General features: G+C 46.2%; 1 protein-coding gene across 1 annotated transcript in view; it reads left to right on the top strand.

Moving 5' to 3' along the window:
• Nucleotides 1-23,261, top strand: part of Adam12 (ADAM metallopeptidase domain 12) — a 311,142-nt gene that overhangs the window by 263,834 nt on the left and 24,047 nt on the right. The window contains exons 17-21 of the mRNA XM_078024409.1: nt 855-932; nt 3,226-3,334; nt 6,287-6,422; nt 6,998-7,106; nt 8,897-9,070. Coding sequence (XP_077880535.1) covers nt 855-932; nt 3,226-3,334; nt 6,287-6,422; nt 6,998-7,106; nt 8,897-9,070 — 606 coding nt within the window. The remainder of the gene's footprint in view (nt 1-854; nt 933-3,225; nt 3,335-6,286; nt 6,423-6,997; nt 7,107-8,896; nt 9,071-23,261) is intronic.

Consider the following 23,261-nt stretch of genomic DNA (forward strand, 5'->3'; position numbering starts at 1 on the left):
ACCAGGAGCACCTGTGTCCTCTGCCACCTGGGATGATATTCTTATCGCTGGAATGTGACAGTCTGCTTGGCCAGGGTCCACCCATCCCTCAGTCCTGCATGGGTCGGCCCTTGCTCTTACTTGAGCTGTTGGGTCAAATAGGACTCTTCCCATAGGAAGGTTCTACCTAATTAAAAAGCTTCTGCATCCCAAACACCAGACCCTTCACTTTCGACACCACCGTTCGTCTTGTGAGGCGAAAGGACCTGATCCCTGGAGTCGGGAGCCGGTCACATACCTTAGGTGACACTGTGTCTCTCAACCCGTCCAGTGTCATTTGGCAAATTCCTGCCTCTGCCATGCTTGATAAACACACGGAGCCTGGTTCCCTCTGCCAGACGTTTCTGTCGATGGTTTGTGTCAAGTGATGCTCCTTGTCAGTTGGAATTCTGAAAATGTTCCCCCGTTTAGACATCTCTCTTTGAAGACGCTTGGACCCTGGATTCTTGGAGTCTTCACAGACCCCAGGGTCAGGACTAACCCGTCTCACCCTCTCCCGTGTTGTTCAATGGAGAAAAAGTGCTCTAATATGTAGGTTTCATTGTCATCTCTAAACAAAAGTCAGGAGAAAATCAGATACAGCTTCAGGATGCACTAAAGCCATTTTAAACCCCATAAAGCATAAGAACATTCATGAGTATTGAATTCAAGTCATTGAACTTGGTCTTGCCAGGAGCCGAGGTTGGAGTTAGACAGCGGGAGCCTGTCCGTGCGGCAAATGCACCAATTACTGCCCCCAGGTACCTGAAAGGGGAGTCTTCTCCAAGCCTCCTCAGCAGAAGTTCTGAGATGCTTGCTGTGTTTTCTTCCTGCAGATCTGCCTCAACCGGCGGTGTCAGAACACCAGCGTCTTCGGTGTTCAGGACTGTGCCATGCGATGCCACGGCCGGGGGGTAAGTAGGCTGCCCTGCCCTATCCGAGACCAGCCACCCAGCTGAGCAGGAAGTCACTCTTCGCAAAGGCTCTTGCAACCCACAGCTTTTTAAAAATAGAGCAGCCAGCGTCTTCTCCATATTTTCTTCTAACGACGTTAATTTTCTTTGACCTTTACATCGCACAAGAAATGTCATCTTCATTTCACAGAGAAAATCAGATTGAGTGGTCATTATCTTTTAAATTAGCATTCTGTGATTTTGAGAATTTTGTCATCTTCAAAGTCATTTTAAAGCTCACCTTGCTTGTGAAGTGCCTCACATTAGCATTTCAAACAGAGCTGTCCGTCTTGCCCCCATCATTCCAAATACGTGTCTGAACCAAACTTTTTCGGGAAGGGATTAAAGCCAAGACGGTCCACCATCGTGACCGTGTGCTCTGAAGCCCCTCACGACAGGTCCCTGACTCAACAGGCTGTGTTCTACTTCACAGAAGCTTTAAGGGAGAAGAGAACAGTCCAAAATGAGGTTTATTTTTCCTGATGGGCTCAGTTATTTCCAGTGGAATCATATTAATCTTGATTGGCCATGCCAGTGGTTCATTTGGTTTCCTGAAACCTTTTCTACAGAAGTCATGTTCTGACGTCTGTTTTTGAAATCTCCAGACACTTGCCAGTGATTCCCATGTGGCACGTGGGAGTCACAGCCATGATGGATCACACCTGCCGCACCTCTTGGGTTGGTGGCTGCAGCATTTAGCTGACGCACAGCCTAACTCAGGATGGCTGTGTCTTCCCTGGATAATAGATCTCTCTTGATTGGCCATAAGAGGCGAGCTAGTCCAGCCCCGTCGTTTTACTGACAGATCTAGACGTACATGGGGGGAATGATGTGTGCACAGTAACCTGACTGGTCAGCAGCGAGCAGGGAGGACTGAAGCCTCCCTTTCTGATGTCCCTGGCACCTCATCCACACTCTGGAGAGGAAAGGCCCACATTTTCTGGACCAGTTGGCCATGACTTAGTGCCAAGGGCATGGCTACAGTCCCTCCTTGATGAGACCAGGCTCACTGCTAGCCCCACCAAGCAGGGTGTCAGGGCTGTGATTTCTCTGACACCAGCTGCAAGATGGGAGGGGTCCACATGCTGCAGCAGGGGAATCTCCGGTGGTTCCCTATCAGCTGCACCTTCCAGGAATAGTCAAGACAGCACGAGCCACGCCACTGGCTAGTTAAAACTGCTTCTAGCTTCATAGCTGTCTCCCAAACCATCACAGGCGATCTCGACCGTCAGGCTTCATATCTGAAGCAGTTGGGGGTGATTTCATCAAAAGAGTGACTACCTCTGTTGAATTCATCAAAGTCAGTTAAAGCAGGGGACCCTCCCGTGAGACACACGCTCCAAACGTTTCATTTTGCCTTAAAATCAGTTGGTATGTGTTTGGATCCCATATTTTGATGCAGGGACTTCATGGTTCACTGATGGTTGCTCTTTCACCTCTGTGACTAAACCACGCAGCAGTTCGGCACCTGCAATTACAGTCTGTTTCCTTAAGTGGAGGGAAACTTGGACACTCCACAGCCACCTGAGGGCTCAGTGCTTCTTGTCCTGGCTTCCCCGGCCACTCTGTATTGTCCCTTGCACTCCAAAGTTGTCAGGTGCTTTTTAGTGACTGGCTTTTCTCCTGTGTTCCCAAATCGCCCTAGAAACAAGGTCCTCTGGCCTGCAGGGTCACATTCCATGGGTTCATGCACCAGTTCACTAAGTTACATAACCAGCAATGGTGAGTCCTACCAGAGTGGGAAGAGCCTTCATCAGGAAAAGGGGGTCCAGCTGCAGGGCTGCCTCAGCGCTCCAGCCTAAGGGGACCAGAGAGCGCCTGGCCTCCCGCGCCTCCTGCCAGGAGGTTGTGGGGTCTCGGAGGCCCCAGCAGTCTGGTTCCAGGCCCCTGAGCAGGCCCCTCCTTACTACTGGAGGGTTTCTCATCACAGCCCGATAGTGACAGTGTCCCAGATTGAAGAAAGATGGGGAGAGCAAGAAGAGGCAGGGGGGAGAGCCGGGAAGGCTTCCTCACCCCACCATCCTCTGGGTGGCAGATGATGGGTGGATGGTGCAGCGCTCCCAGCCTCAGGGCTGGCCTCACCTGTGCTATCTGGGGCCAGATCTCACAGTGACATCTAGCGTCTGGCTGGGCAGGTGCCAGTGGGGGCCGGCCACGGTCCCCTTGTTTTTGTGTGGTGCTCAACTAGGGCTCAAGCATATAGCATGGCCCCCTGCTAGAGAGGGCACCCTAACACTGTCCCCTGCCCCCAAAGGTGTGCAACAACAGGAAGAACTGCCACTGCGAGGCCCACTGGGCGCCTCCGTTCTGCGACAAGTTCGGCTTTGGAGGAAGCACTGACAGCGGCCCCATCCGGCAAGCAGGTCAGTGAGGTCCCTGTGTCCCAGGGGAAGTGACAGCCCACGGGCAGTCAGTGTGGGTACAGGAGTGGCTCTGCACAGCCTGAGGCCTCTCCCAGTTCCCAGCGCACCTGTGTTCTCACCTGACCGTCCAAGGCTCCTAGCTCCCTGCTCTGACAAGTGGCTGGGTTTGCAGGTTCCCTGGTCTGTGACACTCTGCTCAGCTAAGGCAGTGTCCACAGTGAACTGCCAAGTGGTATGAGCTTCATCTGCAGGTCTGAAGGCCCCGAGAGGGCCAGCCTCTGTGCACTGGGGCACAAGGTGTGAAGTTTATGCCTTTTAAACTCCTGACCAGGCAGAAGCCTTCTCCTAATGGAGGTAGCAGCAGGAACAGCAGCAGCTGTACACATGGAGTAGGGGTGTCCAGGTGCCGGGCCAAGCCCTTTACACGCTGGATGTCACCTGCTCCTCGCACAACTCTGAAGCAGAGATTACCATTAGATACAGGACCTGAGGCTCAGAGAGTTGAAGTAACTTGCCCAACATCAACCAGCTAAGATTGAGATCCAAGTCTGTCCGTCCCCATAGAGGCTCCTCGGGCAATTTCAAAATGGTCTCCTCGTACGGTGCTGTTTTCTCTGGGTTTTGGGGGGCGAGTTAGGGACAAATCGGAAGGATGTCCCTTTTAAAATGAAAGAAGCTGGGAAAAAAGAGGCCAGAAAGCATGCAGCTGGGCAGCCAGAGGTGGCATGGACGGGACAGGCTGCCTGGCCCTCTGGACACAACCCTGAGCCCCCATGATGCTTAGACCGTGACCAATGCTGCCAGAGGGGAGGTCACGTGTCCCCAAACCCTGCTGTGAATGGCAGCATTGAAACCCTGGCTTTGCTATCGTTTCCTTGGCAACAGACACAACAGGACTCTGCAGGGCCAGGCAGAGCACACAGGCCAGAGGGCAGGCCAGCGTCCCAGGCACATCTGCAGAAGCAGCAGAGGAAGGGCAAAGAGTGCCTGGTCCCCTTCCCCTAAAGACTCGGCACTGCTCCCGTGAGAGCTCCAGTCCACCTCGTGCCCCGAGCCCCGGGCCCCGAGCGAGTAGAGAAAGGACCAGAGGGTCTGGTCCCAATGGAGCCTCCATTGCAGTGGGGGTGAGCAGGGCCAAGCCTGGCATCCCCTTTCCTCAGTGACCTCTGGGCCTCGATGACAACTGGCCTCCTGTTGCAACTTAGTACCTTAGCAGGACAGCAAGCATTTTTTATTTAAAAAAAAAAATAGCAAGGTTTATTTTGCAGTCCATCAAGGACGCTGCCACCCATACTGTCTTTGATCAAGTAAAACTGGCGGTGGTGGGAGGAGCTGGAGAAGGCAGTGCATCTCTGCACACTCTGTCTCTGGGCGTGAACGTGCGTGACCAGTGTACTCAGGTCTTAGGGTTTCCAAAAAGTCCAACTCACGAGACTCCCACTCTCCCTTGCCCCTGTTTAGAGTGTAAAAGTGAGATCTCTGCAGAGCTGACCCCACCCCACCCACCCCTCTGCTGTCATCTGGTAAAAGAAGGTGCACTTTTAGCACCTCACCTCAGACACGTTCCCAAGGGAGCAGGTCTGAGCCACTGTGTCCCCCCTGCTCAGTGGCCTGGGCTCAGTCACTGTTCAGCAAGTCCTGCCCCCTGCCCGCCACTGTGCAGCTCCTAGGGAGGGTCAGGCAGGTGCCACAAGGCCAGCCTGACGGGAAGGTGAGGGCATTATCAGAGGGGAGCGATCCCAGAGCTCAGGAACAGGGGGGAGCCATGTGTCTTTAGAGATCTGCAGGGGGCAGAAAGAAGGGGCTGTGCAGAGGCCTAGAGTCTGGCTGGGGCGGGCAGGGGTGAGAATGGCAGCAGTGAGGGAGAGGGAGGCCAGCACGGCAGGGCACAGACGGGGGCATGGAGTCGCAGCACTGTCAGGGTGTCGGGCAGAGGGGGCTGCTGTGTCAGACCCGCAGCCAGCCGAGTGTGGAAGGCAGCAAGGCTGGTGACTGAAGCCACCTTCCTGGTCACCACCAGCAGCCTGTTGTGCACCTGCTATGTGAAGCACACCCAGATCTTTGCGGGTAGTAAACACACACAAATGAATCCCGATGCCCGCCCTCAAGCCATTCACAGACCAGGGAAAACTGGGAGTAAATCTCTCAATCTGCACGTTTTCGGTGTCCCCAGAAGGCTTCCGACTACAGCTGCCGTCAAAGACCAACCTGGGTTCAGTGCTCCCTCCCTTCCCACCCTTGACCCACCTACACAAGGCGATGTCTCCACAGAGAAAATAAACAGCCCCCTCTCAGAGAAAGGGGGTCTCCAACAAAAAGCTGCATTTCTAAGTCCCTAATATGGCCAAACAGAACCCAGGGTGTTTCATTTAAGCTATGATTTTTCTGTTTCTCTTTTCACTGATTTGAGATGTTCAGAAATAAGTCTCATTCTAAAAATAATATAAGAAAAGATAATATAATAATATAAGAAAAGAAAGATAATATAATAATATAAGAAAAGATAATATAATAATATAAGAAAAGATAAAGCAGCCGGCAACCCTGGGCCCTGGGAGGAGGAGCCCAGGAGGGTGGCTGTGTGACCAGGCCACAGCCATCGCAGCCTGGGACTTCCGACTGCTGGGACGCGAGTGGCAGGTCCCTTTACCTTCTGTGGTTCTACCCTTCTCTGTGCCACTGCCCTGAATGGGAGGCCACGTGGCCCTGCCCTGTCCCTCGGACCCCCCATGTTCCTATTCAGCAAGCATCACAACGAACGACGGCTGCGTGGGTTGAACCTCGACTGTGACCTTTGGAGTAAAGCTGGTTTATTGGCCCATCACTCGGGGATTGCTCACCTCCGTTCCGTTTGTCCCTTCAAAGTCCGTTCTGCCGTAAATGTCACCTTTTGATACCTCCCATGTTTCACTCTGACTGCCGCCCTCTGGAGCCCAGTGTGTTGTGTTTCAGATAACCGAGGCGTGACCATAGGGACCCTGGTGACCGTGCTGTGTCTTCTCGCTGCTGGGTTTGGGGTTTACCTCAAAAGGAGGACCTTGATACGGCTGCTGTTTACCAACAAGAAAACCACCTTCGAGAAGCTGAGGTGCGCTGGGCCTCGCGCTGTGGCTGTGGCTAGCAGGGTCCTCGGGGGCGAGGTGATGGTTGAAGGGATGCAGGGCCAGCCGCTTCTCCCGGGGGGGCCTTAGAAAAGAGAGGGCCAGGCTCTCTGCACAGGAAGACCGGGGGCAGCTTCTGACCTGGCTGCTGGCTGTCGGGCTGTGCAGGGTGCGGGTGCAGGGTGCGGTGTTTTCTCCACCCTGGTGTTCATAAGCTGTGCCCCACCTGGGGACCCTGTGGGTTCTCCTCAGAGGGGGTGGCTTGGGGGTCCCAGCACATTCAAAGCCATCATTGCTCTGGCTCCAGCTTCTTTCCAAACACCCCCCCCCCCCCGGCTACCCCATGGCTGTGTCTACGGGGAGTAAGAACTAATTTGACAGAAGGGTGGCTCTGGGGGAAAGAAGGTCAATATTTTTTTTTAATCTGATAAAAGCATGAGATAATTCTTCCTCTGCAAGTTTGCCACAGTAAGTTGAAATGAGTGAGTGATGTTCTGAGTGTCACTATAAACACCAGGGAGAAAAGAAACGGCTGTGGCTAGCAAGTCGGATTGCCTTGCAGGTGTGTGCGACCCTCCCGGCCACCCAGCCGCTCCCAGCCCGCGCAGGCTCATCGCGCCCACCTTGGGAAAGGCCCGTCCAGCAGGCCACCGCACTCCAACATACCGAAGGTGAGTGTGGGATGAACATGGGGACTCACTGGGCTCATGGACACGCAGCTTGCGACACAAGATGGATTCGGGAGGGGATCCTAGCTGCTTCCGGGAAACGGCCGGCTCACTCGGGTCACTGAGGGCTGGCCGGCTGGGGGGCCTGGAAGGAGGCCCACAGTGCCTCCATGGAAGCCCCCCTGGCCCCTGCAGAGATGTGACGTGGTGTGTGGGGTACCGTAAGCCCCGACCCCTCTAGTCCCAGGCTGGTCCAAGCTGGCTCCTGTCACCGGGACCTCCTTGCTGTTTCCAGAGGCCACCAGCTGGGTTTGGGGGAGCTGCTGTGACTCCTGGAATATTCTGTGAGCTTCACTCAGCCCCAGCTGTGCCCCTTCTGCTCAAGCCCAGAGCTGGGGAAACCAGTCTGCCCCATTCTTTCAAAGAGAGAGATCCTGAGGCCAGAGCCCCTCCTGGTCCCTCCTGCTCGAGTTCATTCTCATACTTGTTTTTTTTTTTCTACCAAGTGCTTTTTTTTAATCTTTTTTAGTTGTAGACAAACATAGTATCTTTATTTATTTTTATGTCACTGAGGATGGATCCCAGTGCCTCACACATGTGAGGCGAGTGCTATACCGCTGAGCCACAACCCCAGCCCTCCCACCAAGTGGTTCTGATGTATCTGTAAGAATTCTTGAATGTTGAAGTCATCCAATGAAAGAATTCAAATTATAACAGGGACAAGACCGATGTCAAGAAATGAGAAATTATTTTTTTAAAAATCATCATCTTGTACTTAGCAGGAAATAAACTGTTTTAGTTCCGTCTCCCTTGATCCAGAAAGTAGAGTGAGGTTTCATTGGGGTTCCTCATTCTTCGTTCGTTCATTTCCAACCTGGGGTGGTGAGCAAGAATGGCTTGCTCTAGGACAGCCAAAAACACAGCTTTCTTCAAAGAGCCCCAAACTTGAAAGTGTCTATCAACAGGGAAAATGATGAACAAGCTGTGATATATTTACAGAGCAGAACACTGCTTGGTATTTAGAAGGACTCGACCACTGATGTCCACAATATTGTGGATGAGTCTCAATAATTCTGAGTGAAGAACCAAACAAAAGACCCCGTTTATATGCATATGTAACTCTAGGAAATGCAGGCTGACTCCCGGGGACAGAGCACAGATCAGCAGTGGCCAGGGAGCAGGAGGTGGAGGTGGGGGAGTCGAGAATGACAAGGATGCCCTGGGGTGACTGGTCCATGACTGTGCCTGTCCTGACGGCTTCATGGTGTAGGTAGGTCAGCAACTACCAAATCTGCACATGAACTGTGTGCAGCAAGCGCATGGCACTGCCCTCCAGAAAACTGGTTTTTAAAAGAGAGGAAGGGAGCGAGGAACTGGGAGGGAAGGGTGGGGCCTGCAGTACAGGCGCTGGGCCAAGGTCCAGAGCAGCCCCGAGCGCGGCTTCCCGGGGCCAGGCCCCCCTCCGGGTTAGTTTTCTGTTTCTGGGGTGCCTTGAGCCTGGTCAGGCTAGGCTGCCCCTCCCGCCTCCTTCTCTTCCCCCGCAGGGGCAGGGTCCAGGGTCTCTCTCTCACTTGCCCAGGGTCCTGCCCTCACTGACCAATCAAAGCAGTTTTTAAGAATCTGAATAAAACATGGATTCCTCCACTGCAGATGGGCAGGTGGGTGTGGGCCGTCCTCCTCGGGGTGCCCTGGATCCCCGCCTGCAGCTGCAGCAGAGGAGCCGCCGCGTCCCCTTGGGAATCGCGGACATCCTTGAACCCTCCGCCTCACGGCTCTTTGCTCTGACCGGGCAGGACAGGAGATGGCCACAGGGGCAGAATGTGGACATCAGCAGGCCCCTCGACGCCCTGGCTGTCCCTCAGCCACAGTCACCGCGGCGAGTGCTCCCGCCCCTCCAGCAGGCCCCGCGGGCGCCCAGCGGCCCCGCCAGGCCCCTGCCCGCCGACCCGGTGCCCAGGCAGACCCAGGTAAGCCCCGCCCCGGTGGGTAAGCCCCGCCCTGGTGGGTAAGCCCCGCCCCGGTGGGTAAGCCCCGCCCCGTGAGGTCCAGTGCAAATCCAGATTTTGCTGCTTGCCGCGCTGGGAACCTGGGCAAACTGCTCCACCTCTTGTCACCTCTATAAAATGGAGATGATTCAGCTATTCAGACGGTTAAATGAGATGATGGGCATGAAGCGTTTGACAGAGTACGATGTATTTTAATTGACTAGGAGTAATGTTTTAAAATATTCAGAATAGGAAAAGTGTTCCTGCAACTTGTCCTTTAGCCCATGACACATTTGAGAATGGCAGAGGGCACTACTACTAAGTAGCCTGGACGATAAAACAGAGACAGCAATCCAAGGCAGATGGTCGCTCTTAGAATAATAAAGGTCACACTTCCTTACATTTTTTTATCTTCAAAATTAAACACAAGAATTTCATCACCTATTGAGTCTCTCTCTTCTAGAAGTAGGATGTCTATTTTGTGCTTATCTTCTCATTTTTTTGCCGGTTTTGAAAGTAATGGTTTGTTTTGAGTGTGAATGTGGCACTTCATGATAGGACACTTGAGAAGGGGAAAACACAGCAAATGAAAAACGGAGATCGTTGGTAATTTTTTATTGCTTTTGTTATTTTTCTTCTAGTAATTTTTATATACTGTTTTTAAAATAAGTTCTATGCTCTATACCAGCTTTATCTCCTGCATTTTTGCCTTAAAATCATTCCCATTTATCATGGCATTATTAATCCTACAAAACGTTATTTTAGCAATAGCATTCTTTTGGACTATAGAATAGTTTCTGAAGCCTGGTGTGGTAGGACACACCTGTAAACCCAGTGAATCAGGAGGCTGAGGCAGGAGAATCATAAGTTCAAGGCCAGTCTCAGCAACTTAGTGAGACCCTGTCTCAAATTTTAAAATAACAATAATAATAATAAAAAGGATATAGCTCACTGTTAGAGCACCCCGGGGTTCATACCCAGAACCCAAAATAAGGTTTTTTAAGGACTTGCCATTAGTGGGCATATTTGGATATCTCTAGTTTTTGCTCTTATGAGCAGCCTGTTATGAAAGTCTAGGTAGATAAAATTTGGGACTTCTTTATTCCCTTAGGAGAGTCTTAAAAGTGAAACATGGGGGAAAAGGACTGGTCATTTAAAGCCTCATAGTTCAATGTTTTTTGGAACTGTTTTATGTGTTTGTTCCCACATTGATTTTGTCTTCCTAACAGGATGCTAGTACCAAATATCAGCCTTTCAAAGCCTTTCCAGTTTGATAGATGCACACACCACTCCGTTTCCTTCCTGTGTAGTGGGCCAGTCGGGGACTGAAACGATTGTTGACGGGTCTGGCTGTAACTGGGTCGCCTTTCAGTCCATCAGTGTTTGCTTCAAGTGTGTTGACGTTCTCCTGCTGTGGGTACACATCATTAGGATTGTTGTGTCTTCTTGGGGAACTGTAAGGTCCCCTTTGTCATTATGAATTGTCCCTCTTTGGTTGTGTTTGTTCTGAAACCTCCTTTATCTGGTACTCATATACCCTCAGTGTTCTCAGAGAAGGTCTTTCCCATCCATCACACTTTCCGCTTCAGAGGGCAGGTTTATTGGGTTCATTTTTGTTTCTTGGTGTTTTAGTTGTTTCCAGGTCGGGTGTGCTTATGTGTTTTTTCCTGTTACGTACCTTGAGGAGGACACCGGCACCCTCGCAGGGACTCACCACCGGGTGGTTCCTTTAGTCCTGGGGCCACTGGCCAGTCTACTTTCTTTCTCAGCTTTCAGAGTCTTCCGTTAGCCGTCTTGTGAATTCTGTCCAGACTTTTCTGTTGTAATTAACAGGAAGAATAGGGTGAACTATTCTCATTCCATCTTGTTAGACCTCAATTCTTTTTGTGTTTCTTTGGTTACTGGTATTCAAACCACTTCATGTATGTCTAGTAGCCAATGGTGTGCTGGTAAACTGGCACTAAAGAAAATAAATAATAATAATAATAATAAAATGCAGTGCTGGGCACAGTGGTATACATCTGTAATCCAGTGTCTCAGGAGGATGAGGCAGGAAGATCTCAAGTTCAAGGCCAGCCTCAGCAAATTAGTGAGATCATCAAAAACATAGCAATACCCTGTCTCAAAATTAAAAATTAAATAAAAGGCTGGGGATGTAGCTCAATGGTAAAGCACCCCTGAGTTCAATCCCCAGTACCAAAAAAAAAAAAATCCTGACATATAGCAGGTTTCTCTTTCATATAACGCCCCCCCCCCATCCCGCAGAGTCAATTACAAACTATTAAGGTGACATCACTGCACAGGAGCAGGGAATCCGCTGTCACAAGCTAGACCAGCTCCCACACCCACTCTCAGGGATCTGTTCTATGCATTATCTGTCGCTATCCTTTGACTTTTTTTTTTTTGCTTCTATTAAGAGGTCAAGTTGGCTCCCTGATGTATGAGTTTCTTTCTTAATAGATCATGTAATTTGTTGTAATTCTATTTTGCATTTGGCACAGAAGAGCTCCAGTTTTGAATATTCCGCGTATTAATGGCTCCTTGTGAACCCTCCCATGCCTTCCATGCTTGCAGAGCCGGGAGGGCCCGCATGCAGTCTCTCCTGCTGACTTGCTGGGCTGTCCAGGGTTCTGTTTTTCCATGTGTCTTGCTAACCTGCCAGGGTTAAGTGGGTGCAAGGCAGTGGCCCCTCCTCCACTTCCTGGCCCATGGACTTGTTTGAGGACCCGATGAAGCAGTCAATAGCAGCAATCAGCATTCCGCACATGCTCTCCCGTGTCCATGGAGCCCCGTGGAGTCCCTTATTTGGGGCTTTTTATTCCTGCCTTTAAGTAGCCCACCTGTGCATGTGCCAAACAGGGACTGCCACCCATGTCGTGTCATCAGAGAAGCCACTTCTCCCTGATCACACGACTTGTGGGTGGCAGTCCCCAGGGAAGTCTTTCTCCCACCAGCTGTGCATGCCCACAGAAGTGAAGTCTTCAAGATTCCCTTTCAAGCAGGCTTTGGAAAAGACCTGCCTTTGTGATCCTTTAGCCATTACTCACTGAAAAATCCACCTGTTCACTCCAGGTTGGTGTCTGTCTGGAAACTTCCAAGACAAGTGACACAGAGTGAGGACGAGGCTCTTCCCCATCACACGTAGACCTGGAGTAACTCCACGTAGGTGTGGGGAGTGTGTGGAGGTGGTCTTGTTCAGCAGCACAGATGGAATCCACTGATGCTTTGCATTTTAGAATTCCCTGTGCTCTGACCTGCAGCCACACAACTAATTCTGCTTGGTTTGTCCAAACTCATCACATAATCATTCCCAGAGGAAAGAGAACACCATTACTAACACTATATCGATCAAGCTCACATCTAAAAGGTAAGCTAGTTCTTAGTAGAAAACATTTCATCTTCTCTAAAATGTTGTTTGGCTTTAAAATTCAAGGACAGTTGAATCAAGTCGTTCTCTTGTCTGTGAAGGTACCTTTCCAAAGTACCATTTATTGCATGGTAAAACAGGGCTTGGAATTAAAACTTCTCATCCCAGCCACCACCACCCTCCCCAGTCTTGATAAAGGAGGCAGACTTTAATTTCTTTTTTATCCCCATCAGCTATTCTAGAGGAAAATAAGTTCAGTGTATTCCTATCACTGCTGGCTGGCTGCTAACAATTTCTCCAGAACCCCAGCCAAGCGTGAATGGTCAAGTGCAGGCTGCAGAAAAGAACGGTCCACAAGGAAAAGAATAAGAGGTGGGGGGGCATCTGACCCCCTAAGCGGGGGCAGAGAGCACAACAGAACATCTCTGTGCCTCCCGTTGAGTTGGCCTTGACTTGTGTGTTAGGTTTGCTGCTCCCCAGGAATGTGCCCTGGAGTGGGGGCTAAGACAAGTCAGTGCACACTTGCATGTGTCAAGCCCCTTTGGAAGCAAGGGGGAGGCTCCCTGCACCCTCTGAGGCCGGGCAGAGTTCATGTTGGGCTCTAGAAAGGAAAGAAGAGGACGTTAAAATAAGAAGCTGCAGGCGGGGCTGAGAAGTTGAGGACAGATCTGAGAGGGCTTACGAGAGACTTACATGGTAAGACTGAAAAAGCCAATTTTACTACAGAATTCTTAAAAAGAATTATATGAAGTGGAGAATACACAAGAGCGTACCAAGAACATGTCTTAAGCAGAATCCTAAAAGGTTGTCCCGGGAGGGTGGGGACCAGGGCACACACTGAGGCACAACAGGGAGAGAGCGTCAGCCCTGTGATTTCAGACACCCGCGTGAACCCCCCCCCCCCCCCGACCAGGCTTTTGGACCTGGGAATTCTCTGAACGTCAAAAAGGAAACAGCCCTGGAAACGCTGCTAGGGTGAGGCCAGCTGGGGGGAGGAAGGGAAGGTTCCCTGTGCTGGGAGAGGACAGCATCCTGCTGAGTCGGCATGGAGCTGCTGGGAGAGGAGGGAGCTGCTGGAGGATGGGAGGTGGCAGGCAGCAGAGGGACACAGGCCAAGTGTCCCACTGTCCCACAAGAGATGGACTCAAATTGCTAAGTTTCAAATGAAAAATAAGTGTGACCCACAAAAGGCTAAAAATATGAGGGCACTCAGGGCATATTCCCAACGGCCAGGCACAAGTGCGCAGAAGAGGGAAGGGGCAGGGGAAAGGCCTGCAGGGGGTGTTGGGGGTCCCGGGGCATGCCCAGCCGAGACCCTTAGACAGTTTACTCCAGTTCATTGGATTAATTGATTCATTTACCATTTAATCAAAAACATGCTCAAAAAGGAAAAAAAAAACATGAAACATGCTCAGTGTCACATCCAAGAAATAAATTTCTCAGCTCAAAGAAAATTGTGTCTAGAGAAGCTGAACTAAGCAGCAGATCAAGACAGCTTCCTGCTGTCACCGGGATGGAGGGAGCTTAGAGGGGAGCATGCCCACACCCAGGCGCTCCCAAGCACTACCCACTCGCTGTCCTGAACGCTGGCCCCGCAGAGTGCACTTGAACTCTCCCTGTGGATGCCTGTCATGCTCATTCTGGGAATTTTTTTTCCTTAACCCTCAGTTCCCTGGAAAATGTTAGGAAGTAGTTTTCCTCAGTGGAATACAGAGCTGAACTAAGGGCCAAGATTTTTTTTCCACTCAGAATAGCCACTGCTTCTTGATAGAACAATAGAAAAAAAATTAAAAGGTCAACTGAATCCATCTCTTGCAGATTGAATTTCATTGAACTGAAATCTTTTCCTGAAAAGTCTGATAGGCCCATGATAATATTTACCGACCCAATTTTTGGTACTATGTGTCTACATCAGAAATTTCAGCAAAATAGCAATGGCAGGATTCATTTCTGCTCCTCCATCATTTCTGCCGTTTAGAGTGTTGTTTCGGAATAAGGAGGGAGCTTTCCCAAAGCCCAGGAGGCCCCCTGCCTCTGATGCTGAGCTACCTGGACGCCTGCTCTGCCCCGTCCAGAGACCTGGCAGGGCTGGTTCACCACAGTCCAGCCCCTTGTACACATTAGACCTGTAGGAAACATGCTGATGTGAATTTTACCCCGTGAAAATAAACTCTTCTTGCAGTATCGGCTATTCTCCATAGGCCCATCAGATTCAACGAGTCAGGGATTGATGAAAATTTGAGTCTAATCCTTCTATAAATCTAAAATGTGTCTCCCAAGGTCCTAGACTTCTGCTAACCTCTACCTCTGCCTGCCCTGCACTTGAGAAACTTTAACTGAACTTTCCTTGGTTTCATGTCACATGACAAACCCATCAACTATCTTTATTTTCTTTTATTGGTTGTTCACAACATTACAAAGCTCTTGACATCATATTTCATACATTAGATTCAAGTGGGTTATGAACTCCCAGTTTTTACCCCAAATGCAGATTGCAGAATCACGTCGGTTACACATACACAATTTTACATAATGCCCTATTAGTAACTGTTGTATTCTGCTACCTTTCCTATCCTCTACTATCACCCCTCCCCTCCCCTCCCATCTTCTCTCTCTACCCATCTACTGTAATTCATTTCTCTCCTTGTTTATTTTCCCATTCCCCTCACAACCTCTTATATATAATTTTGTATAGCAATGAGGGTCTCCCTTCATTTCCATGCAATTTCCCTTTTCTCTCCCTTTCCCTCCCATCTCATGTCTCTGTTTAATGTTAATCTTTTCTTCCTGCTCTTCCTCCCTGCTCTGTTCTTAGTTGCTCTCATTATATCAAAGAAGACATTTGGTATTTGTTTTTTAGGGATTGGCTAGCTTCACTAAGCATAATCTGCTCTAGTGCCATCTATTTCCCTGCAAATTCCACGATTTTGTCATTTTTTAGTGCTGCGTAATACTCCATGGTGTATAAATGCCACATATTTTATCCATTCATCTATTGAAGGGCATCTGGGTTGGTTCCACAGTCTAGCTATTGTGAACTGTGCTGATATAACATTGATGTGGCAGTATCCCTGTAGTACGCTCTTTTAAGGTCTTCAGGGAATAGTCCGAGAAGGGCAATAGGGGTCAAATGGTGGTTCCATTCCCAGCTTTCCAAGAAATCTCCATACTGCTTTCCAAATTGGCCGCACCAATTTGCAGTCCCACCAGCAATGTACAAGAGTACCCTTTTCCCCACATCCTCGCCAGCACTTGTTGTTGTTTGACTTCATAGTGGCTGCCAATCTTACTTGAGAGAGATGGTATCTTAGGGTGGTTTTGATTTGCATTTCTCTGACTGCTAGAGAAGGTGAGCATTTTTTCATGTATTTATTGATTGATTGTATGTCCTCCTCTGAGAAGTGTCTGTTCAGGTCCTTGGCCCATTTGTTGATTGGGTTATTTGTTATCTTATTGTCTAATTTTTTGAGTTCTTTGTATACTCTGGATATTAGGGCTCTATCTGAAGTGTGAAGAGTAAAAATTTGTTCCCATGATGTAGGCTCCCTATTTACCTCTCTTATTGTTTCTTTTGCTGAGAAAAAACTTTTTAGTTTGAGTAAGTCCCATTTGTTGATTCTTGTTATTAACTCTTGTGCTATGGGTGTCCTATTGAGGAATTTGGAGCCCGACCCCACAATATGTAGATCGGAGCCAGCTTTTTCTTCTATCAGACGCAGAGTCTCTGATTTGATATCAAGCTCCTTGATCCATTTTGAGTTAACTTTTGTGCATGGCGAGAGAAAGGGATTCAGTTTCATTTTGTTGCATATGGATTTCCAGTTTTCCCAGCACCATTTGTTGAAGATGCTATCCGTCCTCCATTGCATGCTTTTAGCCACTTTATCAAATATAAGAAAGTTGTAACTTTGTGGATTAGTCTCTGTGTCCTCTATTCTGTACCATTGGTCCACCCGCCTGTTTTGGTACCAGTACCATGCTGTTTTTGTTACTATTGCTCTGTAGTATAGTTTGAAGTCTGGTATCGTTATACCACCTGAGTCACACTTCCTGCTTAGAGTTGCTTTTGCTATTCTGGGTCTTTTGTTTTTCCATATGAATTTCATGATTGCTTTATCTATTTCTACAAGAAATGCCATTGGGATTTTGATTGGCATTGCATTAAACCTATAGAGAACCTTTGGTAGTATCGCCATTTTGATGATGTTAGTTCTACCTATCCATGAACAGGGTGTATTTTTCCATCTTCTAAGATCTTCTTCTACTTCTCTCTTTAGGGTTCTGTAGTTTTCATTGTATAAATCTTCCACATCTTTTGTTAGGTTGATTCCCAAGTATTTTTTTGAGGATATTGTGAATGGAGTGTTTTTCCTCATTTCCATTTCAGAAGTTTTGTCACTGATATACAGAAATGCCTTTGATTTATGTGTGTTGATTTTATATCCTGCCACTTTGCTGAATTCGTTTATTAGTTCTAGTAGTTTCTTTGTAGATCCTTTTGGGTCTGCTAGGTATAGAATCATGTCATTTGCAAATAGTGATAATTTAAGTTCTTCTTTTCCTATTTTTATGCCTTTAATTTCTTTCGTCTGTCTAATTGCTCTGGCCAGTGTTTCGAGAACTATATTGAATAGAAGTGGTGATAGAGGGCATCCCTGCCTTGTTCCAGATTTTAGAGGGAATGCCTTCAACTTTTGTCCATTCAGAATGATGCTAGCCTGAGGCTTAGCATAGATTGCTTTTACAATGTCGAGGTAAGTTCCTGTTATCCCTAGTTTTTCTAATGTTTTGAACATAAAGGGATACTGTACTTTGTCGAATGCTTTTTCTGTGTCTATCGAGATGATCATATGGTTCTTATCTTTGAGTCTATTGATGTGATGAATAACATTTATTGATTTCTGTATATTGAACCATCCTTGCATCCCAGGGATGAATGCCACTTGGTCATGGTGAACAATTTTTTTGATGTGCCTTTGTATCCGATTCGCCATAATTTTATTGAGGATTTTGGCATCTAGGTTCATCAGAGATATTGGTCTGTAGTTTTCTTTCTTTGAGGTGTCTTTGTCTGGTTTTGGAATCAGGGTGATGTTGGCCTCATAGAATGAATTTGGAAGAGCTCCCTCTTTTTCTATCTCCTGAAATAGCTTGAAAAGTATTGTATTAGTTCCTCTTTAAAGGTTTTGTAAAACTCCACTGTATACCCATCTGGTCCTGGGCTTTTCTTGGTTGGTAGTCTTTTGATTGCTTCTTCTATTTCATCCATTGATATTGGTCTGTTCAAATTGTGTGTATCCTCCTGACTCAGTCTGGGCAAATCATATGACTTAAGAAATTTATTGATGTCTTCACTATCTTCTATTTTATTGGAATATAGGTTTTCAAAATAATTTCTAATTGTCTTCTGTATTTCTGTAGCATCTGTTGTGATATTGCCTTTTTCATCCTGTATGTTGGTAATTTGAGTTCTCTCTCTTCTTATCTTCGTTAGCATGGCTAAGGGTCTGTCAATCTTATTTATTTTTTCGAAAAACCAACTTTTAATTTTGTTAATTTTTTCAATAGTTTCTTTTGTTTCAATTTCGTTGATTTCCGCTCTGATTTTAATTATTTCTTGCCTTTTGCTACATTTGCTGTTGTTTTGCTCTTCCTTTTCTAGGGCTGTGAGATGAAGTATGAGCTCATTTATTTGTTGGTTTATCCTTTTTTTGAGGAATGATCTCCAGGCGATGAATTTCCCTCTTAAAACTGCTTTCATTGTGTCCCATAGATTCCGATATGTTGTGTCTGTATTTTCATTTATCTCTAAGAATTTTTTGATTTCCTCCTTTATGTCTTCTGTAACCCATTGATCATTCAGTAACATATTGTTCATTTTCCATGTGATGTAGGATTTTTCCTTTCTTCTTTTATCATTGATTTCCAGTTTCATTCCATTATGATCAGATAAAATGCATGGTATTATCTCCACCCCTTTATATTTACTGAGGGTTGCCCTATGGCATAATATATGGTCTATTTTTGAGAAGGATCCATGTGCTGCTGAGAAAAAAGTATATCCACTTGATGATGGTTGATATATTCTATATATGTCAGTTAAGTCTAGGTTATTGATTGTGATATTGAGTTCTATAGTTTCTTTATTCAACTTTTGTTTGGAGGATCTGTCCAATGGTGAGAGAGGTGTGTTGAAGTCACCCATAATTATTGTGTTGTTGTCTATTTGATTCTTGAACTTGAGGAGAATTTGTTTTATGAACGTCGAAGCACCATTATTTGGTGCATAAATATTGATAATTGTTATGTCTTCTTGGTGAATGGTTCCTTTTAACAGTATATAATGTCCTTCCTTATTCCTTTTGATTAACTTAGTCTTGAAGTCGATTTTATTCGATATAAGGATGGCCACCCTGCTTGCTTATGAGGACCGTGTGCATGGTATATTTTTTCCCAACCTTTCACCTTCAGCCTGTGTATGTCTTTTCCAATCAGATGTGTCTCCTGGAGGCAGCATATTGTTGGATTTGTTTTTTTAATCCATGTTACCAGCCTATGTTGCTTTATTGGAGAGTTTAAGCCATTAACGTTTAGAGTTACTATTGATATATGGTTTGTACTTCCTGCCATGTTTGATTATCTATCTTTTTTTTCTAATTTAGTTTGTTTCTCCATGATTAGCTTTCCCCCCATCCTCTGTCTTTACCGAGGCACTTCCTACTGATGGTTTTGGTTATTGTTTTTCATTTCTTCCTCATGTAGTGTTTTGCTCAAGAGGCTTTGCAATGCTGGTGTTCTAGCTGTAAATTCTTTTAGCTTTTGTTTATCATGAAAGATTTTTATTTTGTAGTCATACCTGAAGCTTAATTTTGCTGGATACAGAATTCTTGGTTGGCATCCATTGTCTTTCAGTGTTTGAAATACGTTGTTCCAGGATCTTCTTGCTTTCAGCATTTGTGATGAAAAACCCGTTGTTAACCTTATTGGTTTACCCCTGAATGTAATCTGCCTCCTTTCTCTTGTAGCTTTTAATAGTTTCTCTTTGTTTTGTATATTGGATATCTTCATAACAATGTGTCTTGGCGTTGGTCTACTGTGATTTTATGTGCTCGGTGTCCTGTATGCATCTTCAATTTGTATATTCGTTTCCTTTTTTATTTCTGGAAAGTTTTCTGTAATTATTTCATTCAGCAGGTTACTCATTCCCTTGGTTTGAATCTCTGTGCCTTCCTCTATCCCGATGACTCTTAAATTTGGCTTTTTTATGTTATCCCATATCTCTTGGATGTTTCTCTCGTGATTTTTAACCAGCCTTTCTGAGTTGGCTAGACTCTTTTCAAGATGATATATTTTGTCTTCATTATCTGACGTTCTGGCTTCTAATTGCTCCACTCTGTTAGTGATACTCTCATTTGAGTTTTTAATTTGGTTTATAGTTTCTTTCATTTCTAGAATTATTGTTTGATTTTTTTAATAATCTCTATCTCCTGATAAAGATGCTTAACTTCTTCTTTTATCTGTTTATGTAATTCATTTTCAATGTATTCTTTCACTGTTTGAATTTGCTGTCTCGTATCCTCTTTAAGGTTCCATTCCATCTGTCTAAGGTATTCCTTGAGTTCCTTATATGACCATTTTTCTGATGGCTCTAGGTCCTCCTGAATATTTAGGCTGTCCTGCATTGTTTGTACTCCTTTTCTTCCTTGCTTTTTCATGCTGCTCTTATTACTTCTTGTTCTGTTTGACTGCTGAGTTACTGTTTACTCCTATAAATTTATTTGATGCTTGGGAGAAAAGGTATTAGAAGGGAAGGGAAGAAGTCACTAAAGAGAATGAGAGTAAGCAGATAGAATTCAAGAAAGGGGGAATAAGAGAATTGAAAAGAAATGAAAAGACAAATAATAATTAAAAAATGAAAATTAAAATTAAAAAAAATAGAATAATAAAAAAAATTTAAAAAAATTAAAAAAATTTAAAAAAATATTTACAAAACAACAAAAAAATGAAAATGAAAAAAAAACCAAATTTAAAAAAAATTAATAAATGCAGTCTTAGAGTTTGATTAACTTCTCTTCCAGTAGGTGGAGCTGTGCCCACTGGGCCAAGCTTCTGCTCTCAATAGGTGGGAACCAATCACTGTGCAGCAGCTCTTCCTCCCAGACTGGGCGGGTCTCCAATCCTGGGTGCCTTGGGCCTTCTCTTGTGTCTAGACACTTCCCCTCTTTTCCTCAAGCCAGGCCCCCGCTCGCTGGTGACGCTCACCACAATACTGGCTACACGCCAGGTCTGCTGCTCCTGGGAGTTCTGTTTTCATGAACGCCTGGGCACACTCTCCCTGTTTGCCATTCCCTCGGACCCTAAGTTTGTAGAGCTTGGGGCTGAGAACCCCCAGCGAATTTGCTTGCCCTCCGGTAGCCATGCCCCAGGTAGCTGGTGCAAGGGACCTCAGTTGTCAGCACTGGTGGGAGCGGTAGCAGGGAGTTCCACACTGCGAGTCCCGCGCCACTCCTGATTGGTCTGGCTATTGAGCTCACGAGAGAGCTGGGAGGGGGGAGGGGCCCTTAAGGTTTCCCCAATGTGTGGAGAGGGAAGGCTAGGGGATCACACACCTGTTGCCGCTGGTTTCAATGAATTTATCTCCTCCGCCGTGTTTTGGTGATGTCAGTTCTCTGTCATGGTGGTATCCCATGCAAATGGTGACAGTTCGTTCCCTTTGCCGGGTGACCAATGCAACAGGTGGGTCCTGTCTGTCTCTCCCAAGCCCCGTTTCAATCCTGTGGCCACTGCCTATGTAGGCTCGGTTGGCATTTACCTCCGTAGGATCAGAAGGGCCGACCAGTTGTTTCGGCGGGATCGTTAGTGCTGAGTCATAGTGGTTTGGCTGCGAGAAGCAGGCGAAGGAGAGCTTGAATGCAGCCAATCCTGGCTCATTGTGTGTTCTGAGAGTCCCGGACTGTTCGCCCCAGATCCACGTCAGCTCTGCATTGCCTAGTGATCCTGAGAAAATAGCATTTAGACAGTTTACGACTCCCTATGCCCACGCAGCTGAAGAGGTCAGAGATTTGATCTCTCCGAGCCCGCCGCCATGTTGGATCCCCATCAACTGTCTTTAAAGGTCTGCACTACAGTGGAAGTTCGTTCGCTCTCGCTCTCGATTATGGAAATTTTCAAACACCTAAAATGGGGAAGGGGACAGTGAAATTTTGTCTACCCAACTTTAGCAACCATCACCTTCCCGTTGTCCTTGCTTCACCTTATGTCCTTGTTTGAATCAGAGGACAGCATATCACATACTTCTTTCAGTTGCTCATTCTTTCCGCTGGCTGCCAGGTGTTTCATTGCAGAGATGCAACATGACTTATTTAACCTGTCCCCGACTGACGGCCATATAGATTTGCCCCCAGCATTTACCACTTCAAACAGACATATTTCTGCCCAAGATGACTGTAGGATAAATTCCCGAAGGTTCAATTGCTGTACAGAGGCCACGTGCATTTACAACGTTGATGTACTGGGCAGAACCCTTCTAAAATCAATTTTCCTTCCCCAGCTCTTCACCCAATAACAGTATGTTCAGAGATTTGTCTTTGATGAGCCAATAGATTTCAAAAGATGGCGTCTATTTTTTTCCTTCCTATATGTGAAGTAGAGCATCTTTATACAGACTTAAGATCCATTTTTTTTTCCTTTTTTCATGAATTGCCTTTTTATCTTTGCCCTTGTTTATGGTCATGTTTAGAAAAGCCTGACCATGCCAAGATTACAAACATATTTTTAATTTCTTAGTTTCATTATCATTTTCACATTTAAATATTTGATCCATTTGCTGTTGATATTAGTGTATCAAATAAAATACGAACCCAAAGATTTTTTGCTAGATGAGCTGGAAATCCTCAACACATTCATGATCTCCCCTCCAAAGAGCCCAGATGGTGAGGGCAGCTGCCTTGTGTGACTTCATGATCCTTAAAATATCCAACGTTGTTAGAAAACATGCATACTAAACCTTGGATAAGTAACCATTTTTCTAAGTATTTTATGCTTTTATCTTTGCTATTTCCTTATTTTGTTTCTCTAATTTCTATTAGATCCTATTTTTATTTATACTTTGCTATTTCTCAATACATTTGAGCATTTGAATTTAATAATTTCCCTCTACACATTTTACCTGTACTTATTTGTTCTAATTTGTACTGAATTTTATATTTTTAAAATAGTTTTTAGTTTCTCTTTTGTTTTCTGCTTTAGTTCAAAAATCGAAATCATTTTCTTTTTTGCTAGCTTTTACAATATTTAAAAGAAAAATGATCTAAAATTTTTGTAAATTTATTTACAAAAATAACCATTGGCCTGTGTGTGTATAAGATATATATAAAATTTATATCTGGTGTATGTTCCCTAAAAAAAAAATTACAGATAGTCAGCCCCTCTCCAGATAAAATCAGTGTCCCCAATTTGATGTTTTATAGAGCCTTTGTATATTTTTATATAAAGTATTTGTGAGCAACATATAGTATTTTGTGTTTGTGGTCAACTTATCCTTACCTTCATACAGGTTGGGCTCATACTCATCTTTGTTCTAGTTTTATTTTTTCTCATTCTCTTTGTCCCCAATTGAAATATGCCGGCATGTCTTTTTTTAAGCACAGTAAGGAAATCTGTTCCAATAATTCCAGAATCTGAAGTCTTGGGGTACGGTGCTTCTGGGGTATCTGCTGCTGCTCAGTATTTACCATGAGCTCCCTGGGGTGGGGGTGGGAGAGGAGGATATAACCTGTGAGGTATCCCTACACTGAGGGTTGGTTT

The sequence above is a fragment of the Ictidomys tridecemlineatus genome, chromosome 1 (assembly GCF_052094955.1).
Source record: "Ictidomys tridecemlineatus isolate mIctTri1 chromosome 1, mIctTri1.hap1, whole genome shotgun sequence".
NCBI classification, from domain to species: Eukaryota; Metazoa; Chordata; class Mammalia; order Rodentia; family Sciuridae; genus Ictidomys; species Ictidomys tridecemlineatus.